Genomic DNA, 25,699 nt, shown 5'->3' with positions numbered 1-25,699 from the left:
GAGAGACGACATGCGACTCAACCGCACATGTTAGGAAGACGTTCCGTCTTACGCGCTTCAGGAGATTCCCAAACCGATGCTTTACCTTGTCGTTTTAAGTTTTAGGGATTTACATGTTTTTACTATAAATACATTTTGTTAAGTCTTGGCTGGGGACATCTTAGTTTTTATCTCGTTTTCTTTTGTAAGGTCCCTAGCCGCCACAAACGTACTTTGATCTTGTATCCCGATATCTTTGAACTTATTCAGTATTTTGATTTGATTTCTTCTACAAAGTTGGTCTTCACATTTTAATCTATCTAAGAATGCTTGTTTCAATGTTTTCTGGGTTTGCATCCTTGACTATGATTTTCGGATCTGAGTAGTGTGGTAGTTCTTGAGGATGGGATAGATTAGGTGGAGGATCTTAGGATGTAGGGTGTTTAAGCTTGATTTGTATGATTCCCTTCTGGACTAGAGTTAGAATTACTAGTTTCTCTCTGATCAATTGGAACTAGGTTCGAGACATTTTCACACCCAAAAGGTGTTTGATGAAATGTCTGACCAACTAGTGCCAGAGACTTACGTTCCTAGCCTAAGAGATTAGTTGTCTAGGATGTTTGTTGACGTGAATGAACTTGTTTGTCATGCCTGCTCGACCACGTTTCTCTAGCGAGAGCTAGGTATGGAAGTGGTTGAGTCTAAGTAGCTTTTGCCAAGATATTGGATTAGCTAAGTTGTGATGTTCATAGTTTAGGGATAGTTTGCTTGTGGTATGTTAAACACTCTGTAGACTAGGATACTCCATCGACATCAATTACCCCATCCATAGGACTTCTTTCTTTCTGATTTTTATTACATTCCTGGAACTGTTTCGTTTCTTGCTTTTTAGTTCATGCTTAGACTCGTTTATGTTTTTATTCATTTTCGCTTCTTGTCATGCATTCTCGTTTCTAGTTCTGTGACTCATTTCAGTTTTGCATTTTGATCATTCTAGGATTGTTAAAAAAACACTCTTTTGAATTGGCTTAACTTGTGACCTCTTGATTGCATCTTGAGTGATAGTGAACTTTCTCAACTGGATTGACACCTTAAGTATTACAACGCATAAGGTTAATTGAGACCTGCTAGGAGACATAAAAATCCTAGTATCATGTATCCTAGACGTCTTGTCGTTAGCAGCCAAATCTCTTCACTGAAATTGCAGTTCACAAATAGATGATCTCTAGTTTCAGGGTAGAGTCCGCAGTTGCAGCAGGAAGGATCAATTTGCATACCCCAAGATGCTAGACGATTTAAGAGTGTGAGCCACATCATGAAAGCATGTCTGGAACAGCACCCTTGTACCAAACATGCTTTGTCCAAGATTGTGGGTCTTGTCTCTCCCTTAATGCCTCCCATGTTTTCTTTGTGCTGAAAGTCATTGAATCTTCGCCATTTGCACTCCAAAGGAAAATGTCGTGATCCGAGGACTGGGATGGTGGTTGAATAGTGGTGAGAAGGATGTGAAGTTGTTCAACTTGTGGAGATCTTGCAGGACGCAAGAGCCAACCATTTGAAGAACAAGCTCGAGCCACACTACTCTGAAGAGGGATACCAGTACAGGCGGGCCCATGGGCCCTAGAAACTGGATGAGTTGACCCAAGGGGGTCCAATTATCATACCAGAAGCTTACCAGTTCACCATTACCCACATCACACTTCAGGTTGGCAAGAGGTCGAAGGCGTAACAGAGCCTTCCACGTCCAAGTGCTGTTTTTTTTCATACATGTTAAAATCAAGAATCTTAGTTGTTTCAGCCATGGGGATATAGGGCAAGCTAAGAAAGCATGTACCGGTAGTGGGTCTTGGTTTTGCCCTTATCTTTAGAATCTGTGGGCGAGGAATAATAAAACCAGATGTGCATGCATGTGCCTCTAGCTACTCTTAATTACTTTATAAGATCCATCCGTTAAGTAGTTTACACCAACCTTACAAGGCTTCCTGAGGTATAAAAGAAATGACTCACTTGACAGCAAAAGAGTAATTAGTGGCAGTAGAGCAAAGCGACATCAGACTTAGTGACTGGATCAACAACTTGGACATTTGAGGCGTGAAAAGGAACCTCACATGTATCATTCTTGCTTTCCTCCACCGATTATGGTGAATTTTACCTAAAAAATCGTTCTTCCTCTCGACTCCATAATCAGAAAGAAATCGTTCTTTTCTAAGTCGGATTACTTCATCTTCTTCCTCTCGACTCTAGGTAAGATTCTCCTTTTTCTGGTACATAAAAATCTTCTGATTCATTTCTGGATTTCTCCTAATAGAATCCAGAATCGTTAGTTTGAAATTGATAGAGATCTTTGATTGCTTCTGTTTATCTGGGTTCGTGTAATTTTTTTTCTTCTTCATCTTGTTGGATTTGTTGACTTGAATGATTCAGTGTGTAAAAACTGTGTCTTTTGTCTACGTCTTGGTGGAATTGATGAATTGAATGCTTATGAATTGGATTTGATTAATTAGTGAAACCAATGGGCCAAAGAATTGAAATTGATGATGAAAAGTAACATATATGTCTTCATCCTCTCTCAGACATTTACTACGATTGCGTTTGTTGTTCAGTGGTGTCTAATGTCAAGAAGATCATGGCAGTCGATTAATTTGTTAGATTTCTAGATTTAGGTAATTAACTAAGATCAGATTTAGTGTGGCTTTCTTGGATTTCATTGTGAATGTGATGTATGTGTAGGAGCAAGTGATTAAACTAACAGAAACTAAGATATCACCTATAACTCAGTTTTCTTCATGGGTTTGGAGTGGGTGTCGTTACTGTAAAAACGAAGATGCAGCCAATATTGAAAAGAACTTCTTATCTTATTAAGAATCACTTAAACAATCTTACAAGATATGTTTAATCAGATTTACACACAGTCAACACGACTTGCCACTGACCAATTCTTAATCTAACTAAAATCTCTAAGAACCCTAAAAGCTTTCTCGCTTAGTTCTCTAAAATTCTTCTTGAACGGCCAAACAACATGTTTTGCCTAATAACACAATATATAGGAACCCTCCTATGACCTACTTTCCTAAACAAGGATAAGTCCAAATCTTCAAGTCAATATGATAATATCTTGAAACAATATCCACATCATCCAATATCCGTGACTCCTCCAAGACGCGTAAACATCTTCCAGAGTCTTACAACACAGCCTTATAGCACCAGAACGTCTTCATGTTTTCATTCTCCCCCTTTTTATCTGAATGTGACACCTCAAGCTCCAGATGTGAACAGTACTAGAATCTTTTCAAAACCATAAGCCTCAACCACATTCAGCCACAACATCACTATCATCACTAATATCATCATCTCATCATACTCCCCCAGCGTGAGTGCACATTCATATAAAAACAAGGATGAAGACATATATGCAGGGAGACACAACAAGCTTCCTATCATGCCTTGTACCAAAAATAATCCTCAAGAGCTTTTATAATGTTCTTAGGTTCAACCTGTGAAACAAAACAATGTTGCAGCACTCCTTGAGAATTCAGCTGAACATGACGAACGGTTTGCTCAACAAATGCAACTGCAGCAGACTGATTCTTATGACCTTGCAACTGTTTAGATGTAGCTAAGACTCCTGATGATTCATCATTCCAATCATTTCTATTGGATCTTGTTGATTCAGTTGTCACTTTTTCTTGTACAGGTGGTTCTGCAACATAATTCTGTAGAACCTGAGGTTCAACCCCAACATCATCTTCAGTGACTATCTTCGAGAGATTGCAACATAGGTTGATTTCCTCAGTTTCTTTGCAACCTTGATCATACTTTGTCTCATCATTCTCGAAATTTTTATTGTACAAATCCTTTTTAGCCACCCAGACTCTAGAAAAATGAAAGGGATCAATAAAACACTTTCTTGCCATCCAAAGCTCCTTGATCTTGTTCTTAAACTTGTAACAGAAAGATCTCACATGACCACTTTTACCACAATGAAAGCATTCATAAACCCTTCGTCCTCGCTTGGATTTAGTCCAACCTTTTCGCTCACGAGAAGATATATGTTGATGTCGTGTGTTCTGGGTTGGTGCTACAGAGACCTTCTGTTGTACCACTTTTTCCAGAATACTTGACTCAGCTTCATGATTTACATTGCTCTTAACGAAACTTACTGATTTATCACGAGACAACAGCTCAATAGTCTCCTCTTTATGATAACCCAGACCTTGATGTTGAGATCCTACAATTCCCATAGATAGTATCTCATCAAGCTTCTTGCCACCATTATTCAACATCCTAATATTCTTGTGATTCTCATTCAGCTCCCTTTCAAGGCTTGTTGATCTTTCCTTCTCCAAACCATAGAGTTCTTGAAGATTTCTCAACTTTCTCTCAAGCGACTCCTTTTCAGCAGGAAGTAGCTTCTTACAAGTTGTAACTTCAGACTTACATTCTTCTTCTAGCATATTGACCTTGGCTTCCAATTTTAGTTTTTCCTTGACAAGTAACAGCTTTTCATTACACAACTGAACCCAATTGTCATACAAAATATAGTAGCTCTCTTTTGAAATTGATTCTTCATCATCATCATCTGAGCTTTCATCAGCTATATCATCACTTTTAGCACTGTATGCAAAAAGATTCAACATTCGTCCATCTTCTTCATCCCCATCACTCTCTGATTTTGAATCACTAAAGCTAACATATGCCTTATTATTTCCTTTCACCATGTTTGGGCATTCAAATTTTAAATGTCCAATTCCTTTACATTCAAAGCACATCATTTCCTTGCACTTAACCATTGGACACTCAAGTTTGTAATGACCAACACCGCCACATTCAAGACATTGAATCTCTTTTCTTCGATTAGCTTTTTCTTTCTCAGATACATTTGGCGTAGAACAAGACCTCCCTGTAGCACTTCGATTCCAGCATGCTTATTCTCGTCCCTGTTCTTTTTCAACATGCTTGAGAGCTTTTCCAAAGTTTCTTTCCATCAAGGACATGTTATCTTTTATCTCTTTCAGCTGGTGTTTGTGTCATCTACCTTGAATGCAATCCCTTTTGTCATGAATTCTCTGTTCTTCAGCAACCTCCATTTCTTCTGACTTCAACATACCAACCAGATCTTCAAATCTCAAAGTATCAGTGTTTCCAGAGACTCTCATGACAGCTTTGTGTGCTGCATACTTAGATGGCAGACACCTAATTAATTTTTTAACCAACTTGGTATTCTTGTATGTTTTACCAAGATTCTTAGCTTCATTGGCAATATAACTCATTTTAGCACTGAACTGAGAGATTGTGTCTTCTGGATCCATCCTTAGGACTTCAAATTGAGAAGCAAGATGATCCAATCTTGTTCTTTTGACACTTGAGTTTCCTTCATGAGTCTTCTGCAGAATATCCCAAGCTTCTTTAGCTGACTCACAACCTTGAACAAGCTTAAAGTCATCATCATCAATAGCACCAAAGATAACATTAAGAGCCCTAGCATTGTATTTAGACAAGTTTTTTTCTTCCACTGTCCAGCGTGCCTTAGGTTTAGTGATATTGTCACCAGCTTCGGTTTTCTCATATGGAGGCTCCCAGCCTTCTTCGACAGCCGTCCAAGCATCCTCACCAAGATTACGGATCAACTGAACCATGCGGACCTTCCAACGACCATAGCTTTGTTCACCCAAGATCACAGTCCTTTAAAGCATCATCAACTCATTACCCGACTGCATCATTATCCCAAGATCTCAACCTGTAGCGAGTATAGAGCTCTCGTCGGTTGACTGCTCTGATACCAATTGTAAAAACGAAGATGCAGCCAATATTGAAAAGAACTTCTTTTCTTATTAAGAATCACTTAAACAATCTTACAAGATATGTTTAATCAGATTTACACACAGTCAACACGACTTGCCACTGACCAATTCTTAATCTAACCAAAATCCCTAAGAACCCTAAAAGCTTTCTCGCTTAGTTCTCTAAAATTCTTCTTGAACGGCCAAACAACATGTTTTGCCTAATAACACAATATATAGGAACCCTCCTATGACCTACTTTCCTAAACAAGGATAAGTCCAAATCTTCAAGTCAATATGATAATATCTTGAAACAATATCCACGTCATCCAATATCCGTGACTCCTCCAAGCCGCGTAAACATCTTCCAGAGTCCTACAACACAGCCTTGTAGCACCAGAACGTCTTCATGCTTTCAGTTACTCTTTTCCAGAACTTGATCTTTATTTTTAACAGCAATAACTTGCCCAAATATGATTGTGTTGAGTATGTATTAGCTGGTTGATTGTTCAACAATGTAGGTAGTGAATGTGGTGAGGATGAGACCCAAAATTGTTAGAATCGAATCGAGAATACTGGATTTCTCTATATGTGAGAAAAAATCATGTTTATCCAGCATGCAGTTCCAGGTCACTGTCCATGTCCGGAAGAAGCAAAGTGATTGTGCGATCCATCTCTTTTGACAACCACAAACCCCGTGTTTCCAATAAAACAAGTGCATGTACATGTTTCTTATACATGTTAATATCTTATCTTCTCCTTAGTTATCATTTGAAAGTTGAGTTTAGGCAGTCTTTGGAGCACTTATTGCAAATTCATTGAAAAAGGAGTGCAGCTGCAAAGGTGATCTCAGACTTGTTCATAAAGACATCTTTGACGTTGGAGTGCAGCTGCAAAGGTTTAGTACAAACTACAAAGAGAACAAGAACCTGTGAATTTGCATATCGTGCTTTGATGCTCACACCTCACATGTATGATTAGAAATACAGCTACGTATTTGATGCAAACACTCGTTAACTCATTTGGATTAATGATATCATTATGTAACATTTTGTTTATGTGATGAAAAATAATAACACTATTTTTTTTCTTTGCAATACTCTTTTTCTTTTATAACTAGATTAAGACCCGTGCTACAGCATGGGTTGAAATTTATTTTATTTATATTGTAATTTTTATATAAAATATAATTTATGTGATTGTTTTAAAAAGTTTATTTTGGATAAAATATTATGCAATAAAATCATATGCTAAATATGATGGCTTGAAAAAGACAACTATTTTGTAAGTTTTATATTTTTAATGATTATAGATAAGTACTTGTGCTATAACACTGGTTAAATTTTATTTATATAAAATTTTGTATATTTTATATTTTAAAATAAATTTTAGTATGTTGTATTAGTTTATGTATGTGAAGTTATTTTAACAATGTATTTTCTACAACATGACTTGAACGTCATTATAATACATAATTTTGTAAATTTGGTTTTTAAAAAGTGAGTTGTTATATTATGAGTAATTTAATATATTGTTATACTTTTTGTTTTAATATACTTGCTTTCTTGAAATTCTTTCATAGTGACATATTATTGACATTGCTATAACAAATCAATTTAAAATGTTTATAGTTTCTAACTTTTATATCATCAATATTTTAAAAATATTTTTAAATAAATTATTTAAACTTTATTATATTATATAAAACTATAAAATTCAACAAAAAATATGAAATTGAATTTAAATATTGAAATTATGGCCCGTTACTCAGTAAAATTTTAGTTCAATAGATATTATTTTAAAAGAATAATATTACTAAAGCTATATTTTATAGATTGGAAAATTTATATTTGTTTTTAAAAATTCAACATATGGTATATCCGGAAATAAAACTATTTTTTAATTGTAATAAATAATATGGTTATTTATTTGTTTCACAAAATATACTCATATATAAAAATGAGAGGTGAAGTATAATGATATTAAAAAATTAATATGTTAAGTTAAATATCAAAAGATTTTAATATGGATAAATATATATATATATATATATATATATATATAAATTGTAGTTTACTCACTCCTCATGCTGCCACCTCAGCATACCTCTGTTTTAAATATGTCCATATTTTTGAAATAAGCTCATATTTTGGACATTACCCACTAAACAATTACTATTTATTTCTAAAGCCCAATTCATTATCCACTAAGCCATGTTTTTTTAGCCTGCGGAAGAAAATTCTCTCCACGCCGTAATAGTGCTGTCGTCAAAGCAATAAAATGTTCGTCCGCAATAGCACCATCGTCGGTTGTAGACCTTAAGCGTCCCTGCTCTTCTAATTCTTTCATCCTGGTTTACCTAATAGATATCTTTGAAATTAATGCTCTCTACTCCTCCACACCCTTTCATTGTCTTCCCTCTCTTCCATCTCCATTGTAACGTTTTACTCTATTATTGTAATTCATCCCCTTCAATGCTCGCTCTTTCAATTTAAGACCCACTACTCTATCTTTAATTGGTGTAAGTTCTATATAATGTCTTCTCATCCAATTTGATAATATAATATCCGTCCCATCTCCATCTCCATTCTCCAGGTAAAATTCATAGGAGCCACCCCTCTGATTCTTCTTCATTCAAAAGTTTCCAAATTTTTAATTCATCTTCTGGGTTTGTGGGAATGAATAATCGCAGCTTGGTGTCCATATTTAGCTTCTTGCTTTTACAGTATTGGTAGTAGTAGTTAGGACTTAGGAGGAGGTCTTCATCGATATGGAACCTTGTGATTCTGCAATTCTCGATTCCGATGGCGGAGCAACGACTCCATCAAAAGATTCACAAAGCAAGAACACACTCGTCCAACAGGATTTGATATCACTGATAAGTACCCAAGTAGCTTATCAAGGAGTTAACAGAAATTGAGATGAGAAGCAGAAGAAAGAGATGAGGAATCAGACGAAATAGAGATTGAGGTGAAGAAATCAGAGGGAAGAAGGAAGAAGAAGATAGAGACGCTGAAGGAAGAAGAAGATAATTGTTTTAATTAATTTCTTGATAATTGTTTACAGAGAAAGACACAAACTTAAATAGAAAACGATACTAACATTATTGGGTTTAAACTATAATTAGAGACGAAGCCCATAAGGGTCCATTAAGATAATGCCCGATCGTATCAATCACTTGGGGTAAAGAAACCTCCAACGAACTCTCCTGTGAATCCATTATCTCCGGCCACTAATGCTGCAAGCGGGCGACTCGTATATGTCCGCAGAAGAGTCGAGGTTGACACTTCCAAAGCTGCTGCTGCTAGGACAACTCCGCCTGCCTAAGGAACCACCAACCGTGGCTGTAGTTGTGGCTATGGTTAGCTCTTCCCCACAGGGACCGTCCAGCCATAGGTTAGACGGGGAAGAGCGTTACGATCATCTTCAAACGCTTCTTAATAAGCTTAATGAATCTAATCGCAATGATCATGTACAGAGTAAGCACCCCCTTCACCATTCTTTTTCTATAATTAAGATAGATAGATAGATAGATAGATAGATAGATAGATAGATATATATGTCACTCTAATTCGGATTACTTTTCTATGTTTATACTGTCAGTGCTTTGGTCACTTCCCTCCTCTGAGCATAGCAAGCATGCTGTTGAGTTGGAAAAAACGTCTATTCAATTCTCTCTCGAGGAAGGTACTCGCTCTCTCTTTCCTACCAACATCTTTTGAAATAAATGAGACCTGATAGAAAGGGTACTGTTTGGCTCATAATCAGATTAAGGTAGGTATGACAACTATAGACTACATTAGTCACATCATATTTAAGACCAACAACATGCATGATTTAAAAAAAGATAGCCTTTGTTTGTGATATGAAAAGTGAATATGTATGTAACCGTACCCATTATTTAAAGTAGAGTTTTGCTTTAGGCTTATTGGGTTTGTAACGTTATGTCATATTAAGTATATGCTATAAAGAATGTGTTGGTGGTCATGGTGCAGCGAGAGAGATGCAGCGTGTAGCGGCTTTAAACGTGTTAGGACGGTCTATGAACAGTCTTAAAACTTCATCAAATGACAGAGAACAGTAAGGGACAAAGGAAAATAGGAAGTGTAAGTGTTGTTAACCGTTGACCACCGTCTTTATCATCAGTCTAACAGCACAAAAAATGATTAAAGTATGATGTTGTGATTACCTACTTTTCCAGAAGGCAAGAGCGCACTGATGTGGATGAACACAAAATCGAAGAAAGGGCAATTAATAATGAGGGCGAGGACGAAGAGGCATTGCTACAGTAGTTGTGATACCATGTAAGAGTAGATTTTGTCGGGTGAGTCTATCTTTTAATTTGTCCCCTCCGTAAGAGGAATTCATTATCTGGATTCTGGAATGTACAACAAAAAATCATGTATACGTTATAAAAATACCATGTAAGAGAAGAGATGATCTAAGGCTCTAAACGAGAATTTTTACAAAGGAATGATCAACCCGTGTACATCTCTTTCTTTCAGTCCTTTGTTAAAATTCTCGTTTGAATACTAGTTTTATTCCAACACATAAAATTGACTTTTTATATTTTAAATCAAACATGTTGGTCTTTCGACCTAAGCCCAGGAATTAATTTTATTTTCCTTCTCCGTTTTGGCTAGTGGTCAACACATAAAAAGGAAAGCTCGTGTTTTTCATCTTACAACGTAGTCGTGTGATATGTCTCTAGCAGACTAAATTATCCAGAAGCACTGAATCTATGTCGATCATGAGAGGGTTATGCTCAATGATCGAATTGCTTCCTTTTGGTTCACACCAGTGGCGGATCCAGCCAATGTTTGGATCAGATGCAAAAAGATCAAAAGTTAGTTTTGGAGGAGATTTGAACCCTTGACCTTTTGAATTATGCGGTGCATCCATTACCACTAGACCATTTATATCAACAATGTTAATGCAAAATTAAACAACTTTTATATTTTATCTGGTGCAGTTGCACCCTCATCAATCTATGTGGGTCCGTCCCTCGTTCACACAAATATATATATATATATATATATTTTTTTTTCATTAGCTTTAAAAGCGATATCGGAACTTTTACAATCGTGTATGAAAGTAGAAATACAACACAGAGCAGAACAGGTGGAAGAGCTTGAAAAAAGATAAGGGAACTTGAAGAAGTTTAGGGAGCTTGGAAGTGAGTGAACCAAAGGCAGAGGTAAGCTTCCTGCTGAGGGTGGGTTGAGGAAGTGGTACCATGTGCACACCGATCCAGCCACAACATTCTGCGTCGAAGTGACATTTGTATTTCCCTTTGCAGTTGAGTCGTCGATCGGAATGAGGGAGTGTGCAGGCGATTGTTTCGCTCTTTCCATATGAAGTAAACTAGAGCTTGAAACACTAGTTTGCAAATTGAATTTAGTCTCCGATTTGTGGTAGGAGACTTGATCCAATTTACAAGCCTGTGAAAGTCGGTGTCCGGGAGAGGTACAAATTGAGCATATAGACCGGATAAGAGATTCCTGGAGAAGCTGCATTCAAAGAATAGGTGGTTTCTTGATTCCATTCCTGTTTGACATAGTAAACACGACAGCGGGACAGGGAGATTCCAACGAATGAGTCTATCTCTTGTAGTCAATCTATCTTGTACCGTTAACCATGTCATAAAAGCCATTTTGGGGATGTTTTCTTTGAACCATACTTGCGAGTACCATGGAACAGAGGGACCAGCCGGGTGAAGATGCCTCCAGGTTTTCATTGAGGAGAAAGATCCCTGTTCTTGATCCGAATTAAGTTTCCATTGGAAGGTATCAGGACCCATTTGAGGAGCAGGGACTGGTTGCGAATGGAGACATGCTCTAAGAAGCTGTGTCAAAGGATGTCTTCCTCTAGGTATAGACCATGCATCATTATTGACTGCATGTTTTACCAAAGCCAGGTTTCTAATACCAGTAACCCTTGGATACATCTCTCCAAGAATGTGAGAAAGTGGTCCAAGTCCGGTCCAATTGTCATGCCAAAAGAGAGCTTCGTTTCCGGAAGCAACTGAACAGTAAACAAATGGTCTTGCTAATGGTCGAAGTTTGGACAGACGTCGCCATATCCAGCTTCCTGTGGCCGTGAAATCAGCTTCCCAGAAGCTCTTTTCCTTGATTATCAAGCAACAACGATGTTTTCCACTAAAACGAAGAAAACGTGAACATTAACCCCAAACTAAGAACTGCATCTCAGATTGATCATGCATGTGATTTATGCATGCGACACCAAAGGGAGTCACAACTATTTTTAAAGATTAATTAAATTTTGTATTAATATTACATAAAGATTTGACAATACTAATTGACTGAAGATTATTTAGTGTTTTTGAGGAATTTATTTATTTTATTTTGTGACCTCACAAAAAAAAAATGTGAAAGAAAAATGTATACATATTCTTTCCGTTATCGTTTGAGGCCACAAATTTCAGATAAGCATCTGCTAGGGCATTTGGTTGAATATGTGTCTCAAACTTAACTCATATATATATACTAGATTAGGATCCGTGGTAGAGCACCGGTTGAAATTCCTTTTATTTATATAATAATAATTTTAGAATAAAATATAATTTATAGAGTTGTTTTTAAAAGTTTTTTGGATAAAACATTATATAAAATCATATGCTAAATATGATGGCTTGAAAAAAACACTTATTTAGTAAGTTTAATATTGTTAATTTTGTAATTTTATATATGATAAATAATTATATTTGTTGTTTGTTTGATTTTAATATGACCCATGCTTAGGTAAGATTTTATTTTCAACAGCACAATAAGATCTCAAAAATCACGATTAAGTGTGATAAATTGCCAAGATTTTATTCATTATTACGTCTAACAGTATATTTTTATGCATAACAGTATATATTTTGTAATAATACATGGAATACTAAAAATTTTATTTTGGAAATTGTATAAATCATTGCAATATTATCTTTAAGAGGATTCTTTGTGATATTCTTAAGTGTATTTATATAGCCCACAGATTAACCAATTAATCTATAACTTTTTTTTTGTAACCAACCTATATTTAATCTATAACCTATTTTGTAACCAACTTATAAAAATTATATAGTCTACAAAAAAAAGTTGTGTACTTCCGTTTTATTATATAGGGTATATATATATATATATATATATAGAGAGATCACTATCAAACAATCAACCCAAACCACATTTGATCAAATCAATAAATCAAAAAGAGAGTACTGGTTATTTGTTGAATGCATTGGGCAACTATATATAGAAAATATTAATAAAAAACTTATTTTATTATCAAAAAAAGGCTTTATATATATAGAGAGCCATACATTCTATAGCTCGCTGCTTAAATATGTATAGCAGGGCCGTCTTCTTATTTAAATAATATTATTAATACGTTTAATATATATATTATATGCTAGGTCGGCCTTTCTTCAGCTAGAGCCAGCAGCTGTTGCGTCTTGTTGAGTTGATGTGTTTTGTTGAGACTGGGAGGATGCCTTCCCTCCGTGCTGAACGTTCACAGCAGCTTTAAAGGAGCTTCCACCACCATTAGAACACTTACTTGTGGTGCAACTACTAGTTGGACTTCCAACAGTTGTGGTGCCAGTGCCAGTGGTCGTAGTGCCTCCAGCTGTGGTGCCAGTGCCAGTAGTGGTAGAGTTCTCGGTAGTGGTAGTGGAATCTCCAGTTGCGGTCGCACTCGCGTCAATATCAAGCCCTAAAGATGAAATATCAATTTTTTTTCCGCTCTGTGCTGCAGCACTGACAACGAATTGACCAATCGTTTGTGCCCATTTCGCCATAGACAAGATCAACTCTTTCCTTTCTCCAAGCGACATTGTTGAACTGCTCTCTTGCTGGTGGCCCAATGTCTTACCCATTGACATTAATGTATCCATAACCTTGCTGGAATCAGCCTGGTTACCAAATTAAAAGAAATAAAAAAGGCATTATTGAACTATACGAGCATCTTTGGTAACACAGTTTTTTTTGTTGGAATAAATTTAACATTTCATTCTTAAAAACGAAACAATATTATAGGAAGTTTACCGATGCTCCGCCTTTGCCACTCAATGCAGAAATAGATGAGTAGAGGCCCTGGGCTTTTCCTTTCAGCTCGGAGTCATAGTTTTCCGACCCGGACGCCGAGTTTATGAAGTTCATGTAAGACTTTAGGTTTCCGAAGAAGCTCGTGTATTGTGGCTTCAATGGACACATAGATTGCAGAAGGGCCACAAACCTCAACATACCTTTGCAAGCGAATGGCCGAAAGTCTCTGTTCCTTCTGGGAAGTTTCCTCAAGTAATGCCTCAATAAGAACGTCCCTTGCACTTCGTATACCTCACTTAATGCTACTAGTAACAATAGGCCTAATGCTAATGAAATTCTTGCCATTTTTTAGGTTTTTTCTTTTATCTATATCTTTTATGTTTATTTATTTATTTATTTATTTTTTTTTTTTTGTTATAGGATGATTTAAGTTCCTTGGAGGATCGGTTTATAAAGATGCTTAGATGGTCTAAATTTAGGTTAGATATAAGAGAAAATTGTGGATCGAGTTAAGGTCGCAAGAGACTAGCAAAATTTCTAGGTTATTCTTTCTTTATTGTGAATGCTCTCCGAGTTTTAATCTTTGTCATTATTATTTTGGAAAGGATACTTTTTCTTGTAAGAATATGGACTTAGGTTACCCACCCTTTGTGTGCGGACGTGCGGTAATGTTTTAATAATACAAGTTAAGTTATAGGGGCGCCGGGCGCATGTAGAGAGGAAAAGGGTTGGGCACGTACGTGTATACTAATTTTAAAAAGTTTTCAAAGTATTTTTGCATGTATTTATTTGCTAGGTTAATTGGTTATTGGTGGAATCGATAGATGTTGAAAATGAAAAGTTGGATCCTCCCATTTCCCGTTGGTTGACATTTTTTCATATATATATATATATACTAGGTAACAACCCGCACTATGTGCAGGATTAAAAAAAAAAAACATGTAACTAAAATATTTTTTTTTCAAATTTGCGTTTATTTTATATTAAAGTACATTTTTTCCATGAGGTATTTAAACGTGGTGGAGAAAGTTTTGATAAAATGTAACCATTTATGGCAATATAACTTTTTGTATTTTTAAAAATCAAATATATATTTTTATGTTTCATATTATTATTTACAGAAATGTAAATTAATATAATTTATAAGTATTTAACAATATATACATATCCCCAGTTAACAATGAAGATGCAATACAAAAGTGAAAATTATGTTGACGAAACAATATTATACTTTTTTATAAAACAACAAACTAAATTCATTTTTTTAGATTAATCATTTCTCCTGTTTTGTTAAAATATTTTCCATATCAATTTATATTACATAATTGTTGAATATTCATATTAAAAACTAAGATATAGTTATATATAAAATACTTAGAAATGTAATACATTCAAAAAATGTAATATTTTTTTTTGTACTTTAAAGAATTTATTTTTGGTATTTTAATGTAAAAATATGAATACTACTATTTTTACTAATTAAATTATACATCAGATTTATATGTTAGTTTTGAAATATTTATAAAAGTAATTTAGGAAAAGAGGTGTACATTATTTAATTTGAAAAATAACAAATTGTTTTAATATTCATTTAATGAAATATATAATGGCATGAACTGTAATTAATGTAAACTAAAAGGAAAAATTGTAAAAATGTGTCTCGAGTTATCTGGAGACGACACATCAGCTTTTTCACAAAATGCTTCCTTATTAATATATAGGAGATTTGTTTCTTTCTTATGTTTGCATGTCCGTGGCTTTCATATTTTGTTTGTTCTTGGTTTCATATTTTAGCAAAACAATTTTAAATCAGTAAAGTAAATCATAGAAATTCAATATATGAATAAAAATAATATGTTGTGAATTAGTAAATTAGAATTTTTAGTTTAAATTTATTATAATCTAAATTTTGTGTGATATATAACTAATATTTTTTTAAAACATTTATATAAAATCATTAGAAAAAATCATGTAATTTCAGTAACAAAATTCATTTTTAAAATTATATTACTACTAAAAGTTTTCCACATACTAATACTGTGGTTTCCGCAACATAACAACGTAATGAATTGCTATGTAATTATGTCATATATAAATTTTCAGTCCAATTTTATTTAGTGATGAAACTATAAAATTATAAATATCATTTTAACATTGGTACCAAAAACAAAGTATATACATAGTAACCGTATAATTTAGTTACGAAAAAAATTGAAACAGTGGATACGATGACATTTCTATATGTATTCTTTCATCAATTAAAGAAGATAAAAATAATATTAAATACTTAAATTATATATTAAATATTTCATTCTAATTCTTATTAATGTTAATTATTTGTTTAAATAATTTGATAGTAACAAATTTTCACGAAAGAGATATTTAAGTTAATTTTGTAACATATATGGATTGCCAATTTAAACTAAGAAGATATACAATTAAAAAAGTCTGATTGTGTACTATTTTAAAATATTTATTGTATTGAATTTATAATTCAGTAGGTAATTAATAAAATACCTGAAAATTGTATATAAAAAATGTTTACATTCAAAGGCATATCCAGTGATAAACTACAAGTTTGGAGTTAAAGTCTTATACGTACTTCTCAAATAATATTATATATATAGTATATAAATATATAATTTATGTAAGAAATCATGTTAATATATATATATATAACAAAATCATGTAATTTATTTAGTACTGACTTTCTTTTTTGTTATTAATAGTGATTATAAGCTCTCTAAGTTCAATACAATAATTATGCGTCCAATCGGAGTTTCTGAAATTTAAAATTCAAAAACTGAAATTGATTAATAAAAAAAGTATGAGTTATATGAAAATTCATTTTTCTTTGATCTATTAAAAAAAATACTAGTAAGAAAAGATTCTAAAAATAACATGTAAATACTAAATAGCGAAGAGACAGAAAAGTAAACTTACCCAAAGAAAAAAGGATAAAAAAAAGAAAAGAAAAATAGAACATGTAAAAACGAGAGATAAAAGATCAAAAGTAAAGAAAAGAAAAAGAATTTCGAATCCAAAGCACTCAAAGAAGTGGGTTCAATTAATAAATTCACTCAAGTGTCAATATTTGCGTAAAATGTTTCTATTGATTTTTTTATTGTTAAGATAATTTTTGTAGGAATTTTAAGAAATCATCACCGAAGTTTTTTAAATTGTTGAATCCACCACCGCAGTTGTTGTGCTAAGAAACATGAAATGACTTATGACATAATCACATGAACCATACGAAAACTTGTTTGTGTCATCTTTGAAATGTATAAGAGAAACTAATACATAAAAAGAAACCTTATTCACATATGGAAGGAGACGAAAGATAAATTCAAAATCCCTTTTATAGGTATATCACTCACTTTTGTATGTTACCCATACAACGCGGTTACAGTCTATCTTTGTTTTTTCTTTTTTACAGAGTTAGTACTTGCATATATCGGTTTATACCGATCTTTTAGTTTTATTTACAGCAAAAAAATATATATATAAATGATCTAATAGTAATTAGCTACTTATTATAATATTTGGCATTACTGGTTTTGTCTTTCTTGGTGATCTTTTGGCACATTAATGCAACTTTTGCCTTTGAACTCAATTGTTCTCGACCATCCTTGCACTGCCTTGCTGCTGAGATGCAGAAGAAGATGAGGATGAAGACGAACTTGAAGAAGCAGCAGTCTCCACAAATTGGGTGGTGACTTTTTCCCACTTTGTGATTGTTTGCTTGAGCTCTGATTGTTGTGTCGATGACGCTGTCTTGCCACTCACTATTTTGCTGTTGATATCTTGTATTTGTTTGAGACACTTCATCATTTCATCTTTGCTGGTTTCCATGTTGCTCTTCATCTATCATACCACAAAGAAATAATTTTATGACTTAATCTTAATCAACTGGAATTATCATATAATTAAAGTTCGAATAAATAACGCACCTTTGCTGATTTGACATTCTTTGAACCCACTAAAGCCATGGCTTCAGATAGTTTACCGGTGGCTGCTGCTGTGGCAGAGACATAGTCCTTTGAGGTTTTGGAAGCAATGCTTGAGGAAGCTTGCATGGAAGCCTTCAGTTTCTCGAAGAAAACCTTGAGTTCCGTCTTCGCGGAATACTTCTTCTCGAGTTGCGTTATGAATGACATTACTTCTTTGGAAGTCTCACTTTCAACTTGTTTCACTGATATGCTGGATGAGCTCTTATATGAGCTTTGGCTCGATGATTTGGATCGCCTTTCGCTTGATGTCTTTGAGCTCTTATATGAACTTTTGCCACTTATACTTCCTTTAGCATTTGCGTCTTCTGTAGCACTTTCACTTCCTTTCAAAGCGGATTTACCACCAGCAGATTCTGAGTCAGAAGGTTTGGCCGTGGGGGTTTCACTCGGACTACCTGAATCTTTACCTGTAGTGTCTTTGTTAGCTCCACTGGAACTTCCACCGCTCGATTCTTTTGTCTTGGATGCAGCAGAACTTCCACCACTGCTCGATTCTTTTGTCTTGGTAGAAACACTTCCAGCTTTAGTTGATGAGGCTGAACTACTTTCGGTGTTTCCAACAATAGAACTGTCGTTAACATCGACATCAAGGCCATAAGATGCAATATCGATGGACTTTCCTTTCTTCTCGGAGGCCGACTTCACGAATGTAGCGAGCATTTTAGTCCATTTCACCATAGAAACGATCAGCTCTTTCTTTTGCTTCAATGTCATTATCTTTGTATTCTTCTTCTGCTCAACCAAAGTTTTTCCCATTGCCAACATGGTAGCTTTCAAACCACCAGCGTCAGCCTGTTCATACAAGTATCATTTATTATGCAAAAAAGGGAAAAAAAAAAAAACACAAAATCTTTGGTACTATATGAATAGAAATTGTATAGGACTTACTGATTTTTCGCCTTTACCGCTGCTTATTGCAGACATAGCCTTGAAGAGCCCATCACATTTGGCTGTCATCTCGGTGTCAACGTTTTTCGATGAGGCCGATGCAGTTTCGATGAAGGACATGTAAGACTTGAACTGTGTAAAAAAGTTCTTGAACTCTGCGGTTGCCGGACAGTTACCTTCCAGGTTGGTCACGAACGACAACATACCTTTGTTAGCGTAAGGCGTAAACTCGTTGCATTGTTTCGGGAAGTTCTTCCTTATGTAAAGTTTTAATAAGAATGTTCCTTCTGCTTCATAGATCACACTTGATGCTACTACTAACATCAGACATATCCCTAGTGAAACTCTTGCCATTTTTTTGTTTTTTTGTTTTTTTGTTTTTTTTTTTTGGTTTTTCTCCTTTTGGGATGATTTTAGTTTCTAGGAGAATTGGGTTTTATATAGATGCTTAGATATTCTATTTTTTTAAGTGATTAGGAGAAAATGGTGGATTGATTTAAGGTTGTAATAGAATAGCTAAAAAGGCCCTCATGTGTTTACTCTCTATTTTGACGACAATTTCTATAGCTGCGATGATCCGCATTCCTCTTCAATCTATATTTAGATGTATTAAATTATAATGCAATTGACTTATATCAAATTTGTGCGACAATCTTTAAGAAAAATACTTGTGGCGATCTTTATGAATATTCATCTAATTTTGTAATTGACAATATATAACCGGTTTTGCATATCTTATGATTCACGTTTTACCAATTTCTTTGGTTTTTGGTCTATGCACTAGTTACATCTTTGACTATGTACTGTATATCAGTATATGGTCTTTCTCTAGCTAGACTCTAGTTTATGCTCCTACTAGATTCATGTGTCCTTCTATCGTGTTGAGCTTACTCGCATTCATATGGTACTCGATCTTATCACTGCATTTAATTAGGATACTCGATCTTATCACTGCATTAAATTAATCTGACTAATTTATAGTGCTTGCAAGAAAAATTAATTAAAAATAAAAACTTACAAATGTATTTCCTATGGTGTAGTTCGGTCTTTCTTCTCATTTGTAACATGTCCAAACAATGATGTATTTTTCAAAAATGCAAATAAGACAATGACTTACTGATCATTAGTTTGGCTGTGTACATATGTTTTCACTAATTTCAGTGAAAAGCCATGTTTTCACTAATTTGCATATCTATGATCCACGATTATTCTAGATTATATTCCACCCTATTGTAGAATTTTTTGTAAATTCAACAAAGTTATATCAATTTTCCAATACGTAATAATAGTAGAATCTTAATATTTTATCATATAGAAAATTATGAACAAAAAATACTTTTAAAGAAAACTTTAAAAAATCAAAGGAGACATCTCAAATAAATTCCAAAATAAAGATTTTTTTTTATGCTCATTCCATAATTCATGCTTTTAAGTTTCAACTCATCTCATCATTTTTATTATTTTAAGTCTAAATTTATTAAATTAATCTGACTAAAATAGTTAAACCTTAGAGTCGAATACGTGAACAATAAACACTTGTAGTACCTTGACATTAAATCTGATGGGGATTCTCTAGCTTGCCACAAAATGAAGAGATGAGATGAGGAGCAATTGCAGGGCTAATGAACTGCTCAGACCAAGCCTTAGTAATTAATGCCCATTCATGAATGTAGACTAAATATAGTAAGAAAGTATAGAAGAAAATAATATATTTTCTCTATATCATTTGGAAAGGAGAAAGAGAAGTATCAAAAATTTATTAATGTGAACTCACTGAGACTCACATGAGAGTGATTGTTACAATCTATATTTGTCCTTACAGAGAAATATTCCTTGCAGAGGACGATCAGCAGATCTATGCCTATACTGATCTTGATTTTATTTACAAGAAAAAAATGAAAATCTAAATTTATTATAGCTAATGATTATAACATAAAGGTATATTTTTGGTGATTTGTTGAGAATGAATGTAGATACGCCTTTTGAGCTTAGTTTGCCACCATCTTGCCGGTGGAAGATGTTGAAGACGAGGACGTTGTCTCGCTCTGAGTTGCAGTCTCAACGAATTGGGTAGTGACTTGTTCCCACTTGGTGATTGTCTGCTTAATCTGCATTTGTTGTGCTGGTGTGCATGTCAAAGACCCTTCTTTCTTGCCTTTGTTCTGAGTCACAATTTGACTGTGTATGGTTTCTAACTCTTGGAGAGTCTTCATCACTTCTCCCTGGTAAGTTTCCATAGACTGTTTAACCTGTCAACATCATAGTACACGAGAAAGAAAAAATATTACGATCGAAAATGGACTTTGCAATTGTGAATCAGAAGATAAGGGCAATATGTCTTGTTCCCGCACCTCAGCTGATTTGCTTTCAACTCTTGACCGAATAAAGGCCATGGCACCAGACACTTTCCCAGCAGCAGATTTAATCCTAGTAAACAAATCTTTTCCTTCTTTGACGGGAGCAATCATTGTACCCTTGAGTTGCTCGAAGAAGGCTTTGTATTCTTCCTTCTGCGGGCACTTCTTTTCGAGGTTCATTATGAATGATGAGACTTGTTTGGAAGTCTCAGCCTCGACTTGTTCCACATTTACGGTGCTGCTCTGACTAGTTTCAGTAGTTTCACTAGCGGAGATTTCACCGGTAGCTTTAGCATCCTTAGTGGAAGTTTCTTTTCCACTTGCATCAGAAGAGATTTCTCCTTTAGTTTTAGTATCCTTAGTCGAAGTTTCTTTTCCACTTTTTGTAGCAGAAGATTTTTCATCGGTGTTTTTAGTATCCTTAGAGTTAGTTTCTTTTCCACTTGCATCAGAAGAGCTTTCTCCTTTAGTTTTAGTATCCTTAGAGTTAGTTTCTTTTCCACTTGAACCAGATGGGCTGCTGGATGGGCTTCCACTAGGACTGCCCGAGTTAGATTTTGAATCTTTAGTTTCTTCGGAAGAGCCTTTACCTTCAGAGCCAGAGCTTTCACTACCAGAGCTTTTGCTTTTGTTGCTTGAACCTCCTTTCTCAGTTGTTGAAGTTTCACTCGAAGAAGAATCTGTTGTGCTCGTTATCATTGTGTTTGTTATCCGAGCAATAATTGTTTCCCATCTTAAGATCCCTTCTTTGATTTCTTTTTGTTGTTCTGCTGATAGCTTCATTGATTCTTCGCTCTCTTCCTTTTTGCGGCTGCCCAAAATCTTAGTCGCAACAAATCTCATATACTTGAATGTATTAATGACTTCCATTTTCTCTTCTTGAATTTCCTCTTTTATCTGGTATATATTTGCATAATGAAGTAAAATTAGATGGTTCATTAGCCATAAATATAATCTTCACCTTGACGAAAAACTTACCTTTCCAATCGCAAAAGATGATATGGCCTGGACGAGGCCCCCGGCTTTGGCCTTCAAATCGCGGTCGTAATCTACTTGGTCTTTTCTTTTTATCGGGCAAACATACTTGGCGTATGCCCTAAGTTTCTCAAAGAAGACCTTAAATTTACTTGTCTTGGGACATTCCTTCTCTAAGTCTGATACGAAGACCATCACTACTTTAACGGTGTAAGGTTCCACATCCTTCAGCGTCTTCGGATCTTCAATCTGAGGCAAGCTTGGCTTAAGCTTCAGGTGTGCTGAAACGACGTCCAGAAGAGCCACCGATGCTAAAAGGATAGTGAAGCATAAAAATAGTTGAACTCTTGCCATTATTCTAAATCTTGTGATAAACAAAAGAAGGTTGTGTGAAAAATGAATGAATTGAAATGGAATTCTTTGTATGCTTTTATATTTATGTTTCTCGTTCTATGTTTAGAATCATTGATCCATTGACCATTGAAAAATTTGTGGATTAATTTTGCCAAAATAATAGAAAGAGTTTCATGTCCTTACGTTTCACAAAATCATTTTATGGTCAAGTACTCTTTTAAGATCCTACGTCGTACATGCATTGGCTATTTTTAGGAAAATTAAAATGTTTTTTTCTTTTTAATATTCACAACAATAACTCATAGCTATGTTAAAATATTATTGACATATCAAAATTTTAATAATATTCTTACTCATGTTCATCATATAATTGACTAAACTACTAGAGAGAGGCAATTTCAAATAAAATAATTAATTGCATGAATATTTATCAAATCTAACATTAAAAAAGAAAAAAATACCCCGTTAAGTAAAATTGAAGTAAATTCAAATTATCGTTTCAAGAAAAAGCAAATAATTAGATATTCTTTTTTTTTGTCAACCATTGGGCCACAACTGGCCGGCCCATTAGCCAAATTCCTATATTCGTAGGAGCCGGGACTCGATCTCGGGTCTGATGGTGCCTTCTACAAATGGACTTACCTCCTGCCAGTGCACTAAGGTCACTTCACTAATTAGATATTCTTATATTACAATAATGCTTTGACAAAGCTGTTTTATGAATTAGTTACATATTTTAATAGTGTAAAAATTAAAAGTGAAAAAATAACTCAATTTTACTAACCAATTTATTATTTATATTAATATTAATATTAATTTTAGATAATTTAGTGTTTATTTGTTATTATAAAAGTTATCATTAGATTATTTTTATAGTTATTTTATTAATACTCATAACAATTTGAAGATAATTGAAGATAATTACAGTTAAAGTCTTAATTAATTTGTTAGATTCTGTCAAAAAAAAATAAAAAAACTAGATTCCGCGGTTACCATTCATAAATGTAAAAATTCAGTCAAATTCAGCCAAACTCACTAAAAATTCAGTCAGATTCCACAAAAAATTCTTCGTTACCTTTTACATCCAAAATGAACCATGCAAAAAAATAAAAATGAAAATCAACTTAAAATAAAGCATAAGAGCATTCATATTATTTTCTTTGTTGCAGCATAACTACAAATGAAATTGATGCCAAAAAGATTTTGTTCAGATTTTGGTTGATCTATTTTCCATGACGAATTCAGAGATCGAATTTCTTAATTAATTTGAGATTTTAAAGATTTTAAGGGGATTTCAAAGTTCTTAAGTTAATTAGGTCGGGTTTTTTAATTTGGTTTGGTATTGAGATTTTAGTTTGTAAACCGAGCAAACTGTAACATTTGTGAACCAGACTTTCCAGTTCGTGCATTCGATCGATGCAACTTTACGGTTTGTGCTCGGGTTAATTATAATATATCCAGTTAGATGCGAGTTCATGTGGAAACCCTAGGGCTTGTGTATAAAAGGGAAAACTCGACGCCCTAGAGTGAGTTTTAGCCTTTTGTCATTTCTGAAATGTGAGAAGAAGAGAACTCTCTCTGAAAAGTTTCTGTGAGCGTCACTACAAGAAAAACTGTCCAAAGCCACAATTTAACTACAAAAAAATTATAACCATCATATGTTAGCCACAAATCAGACACAAAACATTATCGTGGCTAGTTTGTAGCTATATCGTAGCAAATTTGTGTCTATATAGCTACGAATCAAATTTATGGCTAATAGCTACAAAAAACCACAAAATTGTAGAGGCTGTATAATTTGATTTATTTTAGTAAGATAGCCACAAAGTTTTCACATATATATACGGAACTTTAAACTACAAACACAAATCATAAAACCTTTAACTCTTTGACCAAAAAAAAAAAAAAAAAAACCTTTAACTCAAAGAAACATATATAATTATTATAATATATCCAGATCTATGATCTAACACTTATCAAAATTCTACATTTTTGAATCAAATACTTTTTAAACTTTGAATCATAACCCCACATTAATTTATATACTACCACAAATTTTAACACCCTGTTTAGCTTTAAAACTCTTAAAAGTAGAAATTAAATCATAAACTGTTAAACCAAAATATAAATCACTATATATACACAAAACCAATATTAAAGCAATTTACATATTTACTTTACATAAATCGATAAATCTTTTTTAAATACTATTTACTTATAAGTTTAAATCTGTAAACCAACAAATGAATTATAATATACATACATATATGTATATATTCAAAGCTAAAATCCCAAATTAATATCACTAAAACTTAATTTTTAAAAGTAAACAAAAAACTATAAAACCAATAAATAAATAAACAAAATAAACTAAAGCTTCTCATTGGCTAAACACAATTACCAGGTAGCTATGAGCTCAAAGAAATAAAAAAGTTTTATGGCTTTTTGTGGATATTAGCATAATAGCCACAAAATTATGGGTATAGTTACAAAAAACTTTGTGTCTATAAGCAATTTTTCTTGTAGTGCGTTCTTGAGGAGTTCTAAGCCTTTTCTTGAGAGATCTGTATGTGGGAGTGGAGATCTGAGGCAAGGTTCATGGGAGGATCTTGTTGTGGTGTCTTTCTTGTCGTTTCAGAGTTAGATCCGCTTGTTTAAGAGGTGAGTGCGTGACTATGGTTGATCTACGTGATTAGATGTGTGTTTTGTGTGATTTTGGGTTTTGGTTGCTTGTGTGCTTGTTTGTGAGTGTTTGTCGTGGTGTTTGTGGTCATTGGAGGGAGCTTTTGGCATCACGAAGCCAAGAGGAGTCGGAGGATATTGTTTTCGGCGATACTTGATGCGACTGCATCGGGTCGATGCAAGGAGTGCATCGGTCGCACAGCTAGGGATTTGATGGTTGTATCGGTCGATGCAAGGAGTGCATCGATCAACGCAAGGGTTTTTTATCGGTCGATAAAAGGAGTGTTGTCGACGCAAGGGCATAGTGACGATGCATGTGTCCAAAATTTTCTGGTTTGCTTGCTTTTGTGTATTATTTGTGTTTGTCTTTTCGCTTCTGTGTAAAGCCCAGTAGGTGGGAGGATCACCTCACTGAGTATTTGTGATAATACTCACACATCTCAATTGTTGTTTATGGTGCAGGTAAAGACAAAGTGTGATCGTGGAATCAAGGCAATGAAGAGGAGTATGTTCTGGAGGCTCGTTGATGTGTTGTCTGGCTACTGTTAGGTTTCTAGAGTTGGGTCCTTAGAATGTTGCCTAGGATTTCTGGTTCCTTGGTTTATGTTATCATTTTGGAATTTCTG

General features: G+C 34.2%; 4 protein-coding genes, 1 long non-coding RNA gene and 1 pseudogene across 6 annotated transcripts; 2 read left to right on the top strand and 4 right to left on the bottom strand.

The window, feature by feature from the left end:
* Positions 1-1,292: 1,292 nt before the first annotated feature.
* On the bottom strand, positions 1,293-2,096 carry LOC147937907 (uncharacterized). Its single transcript, XM_087465353.1, has 3 exons — positions 1,987-2,096; positions 1,655-1,730; positions 1,293-1,562 (listed from the first exon to the last, which is right to left on the bottom strand). Exons 1-3 carry the CDS (start codon positions 2,094-2,096, stop codon positions 1,293-1,295), a joined length of 456 nt encoding a protein of 151 aa, XP_087321479.1.
* A 6,008-nt stretch (positions 2,097-8,104) lies between these two features.
* On the top strand, positions 8,105-8,876 carry LOC147937906 (uncharacterized). The gene is made up of 2 exons (XR_015565789.1): positions 8,105-8,354; positions 8,452-8,876. It is a non-coding gene; the product is annotated as an uncharacterized LOC147937906 (long non-coding RNA).
* A 39-nt stretch (positions 8,877-8,915) lies between these two features.
* LOC104715113 (uncharacterized) lies at positions 8,916-10,004 on the top strand (annotated as a pseudogene). Its single transcript, XR_015566181.1, has 4 exons — positions 8,916-9,238; positions 9,363-9,446; positions 9,755-9,865; positions 9,961-10,004. The product of XR_015566181.1 is annotated as an uncharacterized LOC104715113 (transcript).
* A 3,021-nt stretch (positions 10,005-13,025) lies between these two features.
* LOC104710720 (uncharacterized) lies at positions 13,026-14,230 on the bottom strand. The gene is made up of 2 exons (XM_010427362.2): positions 13,808-14,230; positions 13,026-13,674 (listed from the first exon to the last, which is right to left on the bottom strand). The coding sequence occupies exons 1-2, from the start codon at positions 14,150-14,152 to the stop codon at positions 13,189-13,191; spliced, it is 831 nt and encodes a 276-aa protein (XP_010425664.1). The 5' UTR covers positions 14,153-14,230; the 3' UTR covers positions 13,026-13,188.
* A 2,920-nt stretch (positions 14,231-17,150) lies between these two features.
* Positions 17,151-19,214, bottom strand: LOC104710719 (uncharacterized). The gene is made up of 3 exons (XM_010427361.2): positions 18,706-19,214; positions 17,758-18,609; positions 17,151-17,671 (listed from the first exon to the last, which is right to left on the bottom strand). Exons 1-3 carry the CDS (start codon positions 19,057-19,059, stop codon positions 17,417-17,419), a joined length of 1,461 nt encoding a protein of 486 aa, XP_010425663.2. The 5' UTR covers positions 19,060-19,214; the 3' UTR covers positions 17,151-17,416.
* Positions 19,215-20,445: 1,231 nt separating this feature from the next.
* On the bottom strand, positions 20,446-22,438 carry LOC104710718 (uncharacterized). Its single transcript, XM_010427358.2, has 3 exons — positions 22,041-22,438; positions 21,057-21,959; positions 20,446-20,954 (listed from the first exon to the last, which is right to left on the bottom strand). The coding sequence occupies exons 1-3, from the start codon at positions 22,389-22,391 to the stop codon at positions 20,694-20,696; spliced, it is 1,515 nt and encodes a 504-aa protein (XP_010425660.2). The 5' UTR covers positions 22,392-22,438; the 3' UTR covers positions 20,446-20,693.
* Positions 22,439-25,699: the final 3,261 nt, after the last annotated feature.

Source organism: Camelina sativa, chromosome 9, assembly GCF_030686135.1.
Source record: "Camelina sativa cultivar CO46 ecotype springtype chromosome 9, ASM3068613v1".
NCBI classification, from domain to species: Eukaryota; Viridiplantae; Streptophyta; class Magnoliopsida; order Brassicales; family Brassicaceae; genus Camelina; species Camelina sativa.
Note: the sequence above shows the minus strand (reverse complement) of the source record. Positions and strands in the feature narration are given on the sequence as shown.

Coding starts and splice junctions, on each gene's coding strand:
- LOC147937907 (XM_087465353.1), bottom strand. CDS start 2,096: ATGATACATGTGAGGTTCCTTTTCACGCCTCAAATGTCCAAGTTGTTG. Junction 1,731..1,986: donor AATTACTCTTTTGCTGTCAA/GTGAGTCATTTC, acceptor GAAAAAAAACAG/CACTTGGACGTGGAAGGCTC. Junction 1,563..1,654: donor ATGTGGGTAATGGTGAACTG/GTAAGCTTCTGG, acceptor ATCCCTCTTCAG/AGTAGTGTGGCTCGAGCTTG.
- LOC104710720 (XM_010427362.2), bottom strand. CDS start 14,152: ATGGCAAGAATTTCATTAGCATTAGGCCTATTGTTACTAGTAGCATTA. Junction 13,675..13,807: donor GTGGCAAAGGCGGAGCATCG/GTAAACTTCCTA, acceptor TTTGGTAACCAG/GCTGATTCCAGCAAGGTTAT.
- LOC104710719 (XM_010427361.2), bottom strand. CDS start 19,059: ATGGCAAGAGTTTCACTAGGGATATGTCTGATGTTAGTAGTAGCATCA. Junction 18,610..18,705: donor GCGGTAAAGGCGAAAAATCA/GTAAGTCCTATA, acceptor TTGTATGAACAG/GCTGACGCTGGTGGTTTGAA. Junction 17,672..17,757: donor AGAATGTCAAATCAGCAAAG/GTGCGTTATTTA, acceptor GTGGTATGATAG/ATGAAGAGCAACATGGAAAC.
- LOC104710718 (XM_010427358.2), bottom strand. CDS start 22,391: ATGGCAAGAGTTCAACTATTTTTATGCTTCACTATCCTTTTAGCATCG. Junction 21,960..22,040: donor CATCTTTTGCGATTGGAAAG/GTAAGTTTTTCG, acceptor AATATATACCAG/ATAAAAGAGGAAATTCAAGA. Junction 20,955..21,056: donor TTGAAAGCAAATCAGCTGAG/GTGCGGGAACAA, acceptor TGATGTTGACAG/GTTAAACAGTCTATGGAAAC.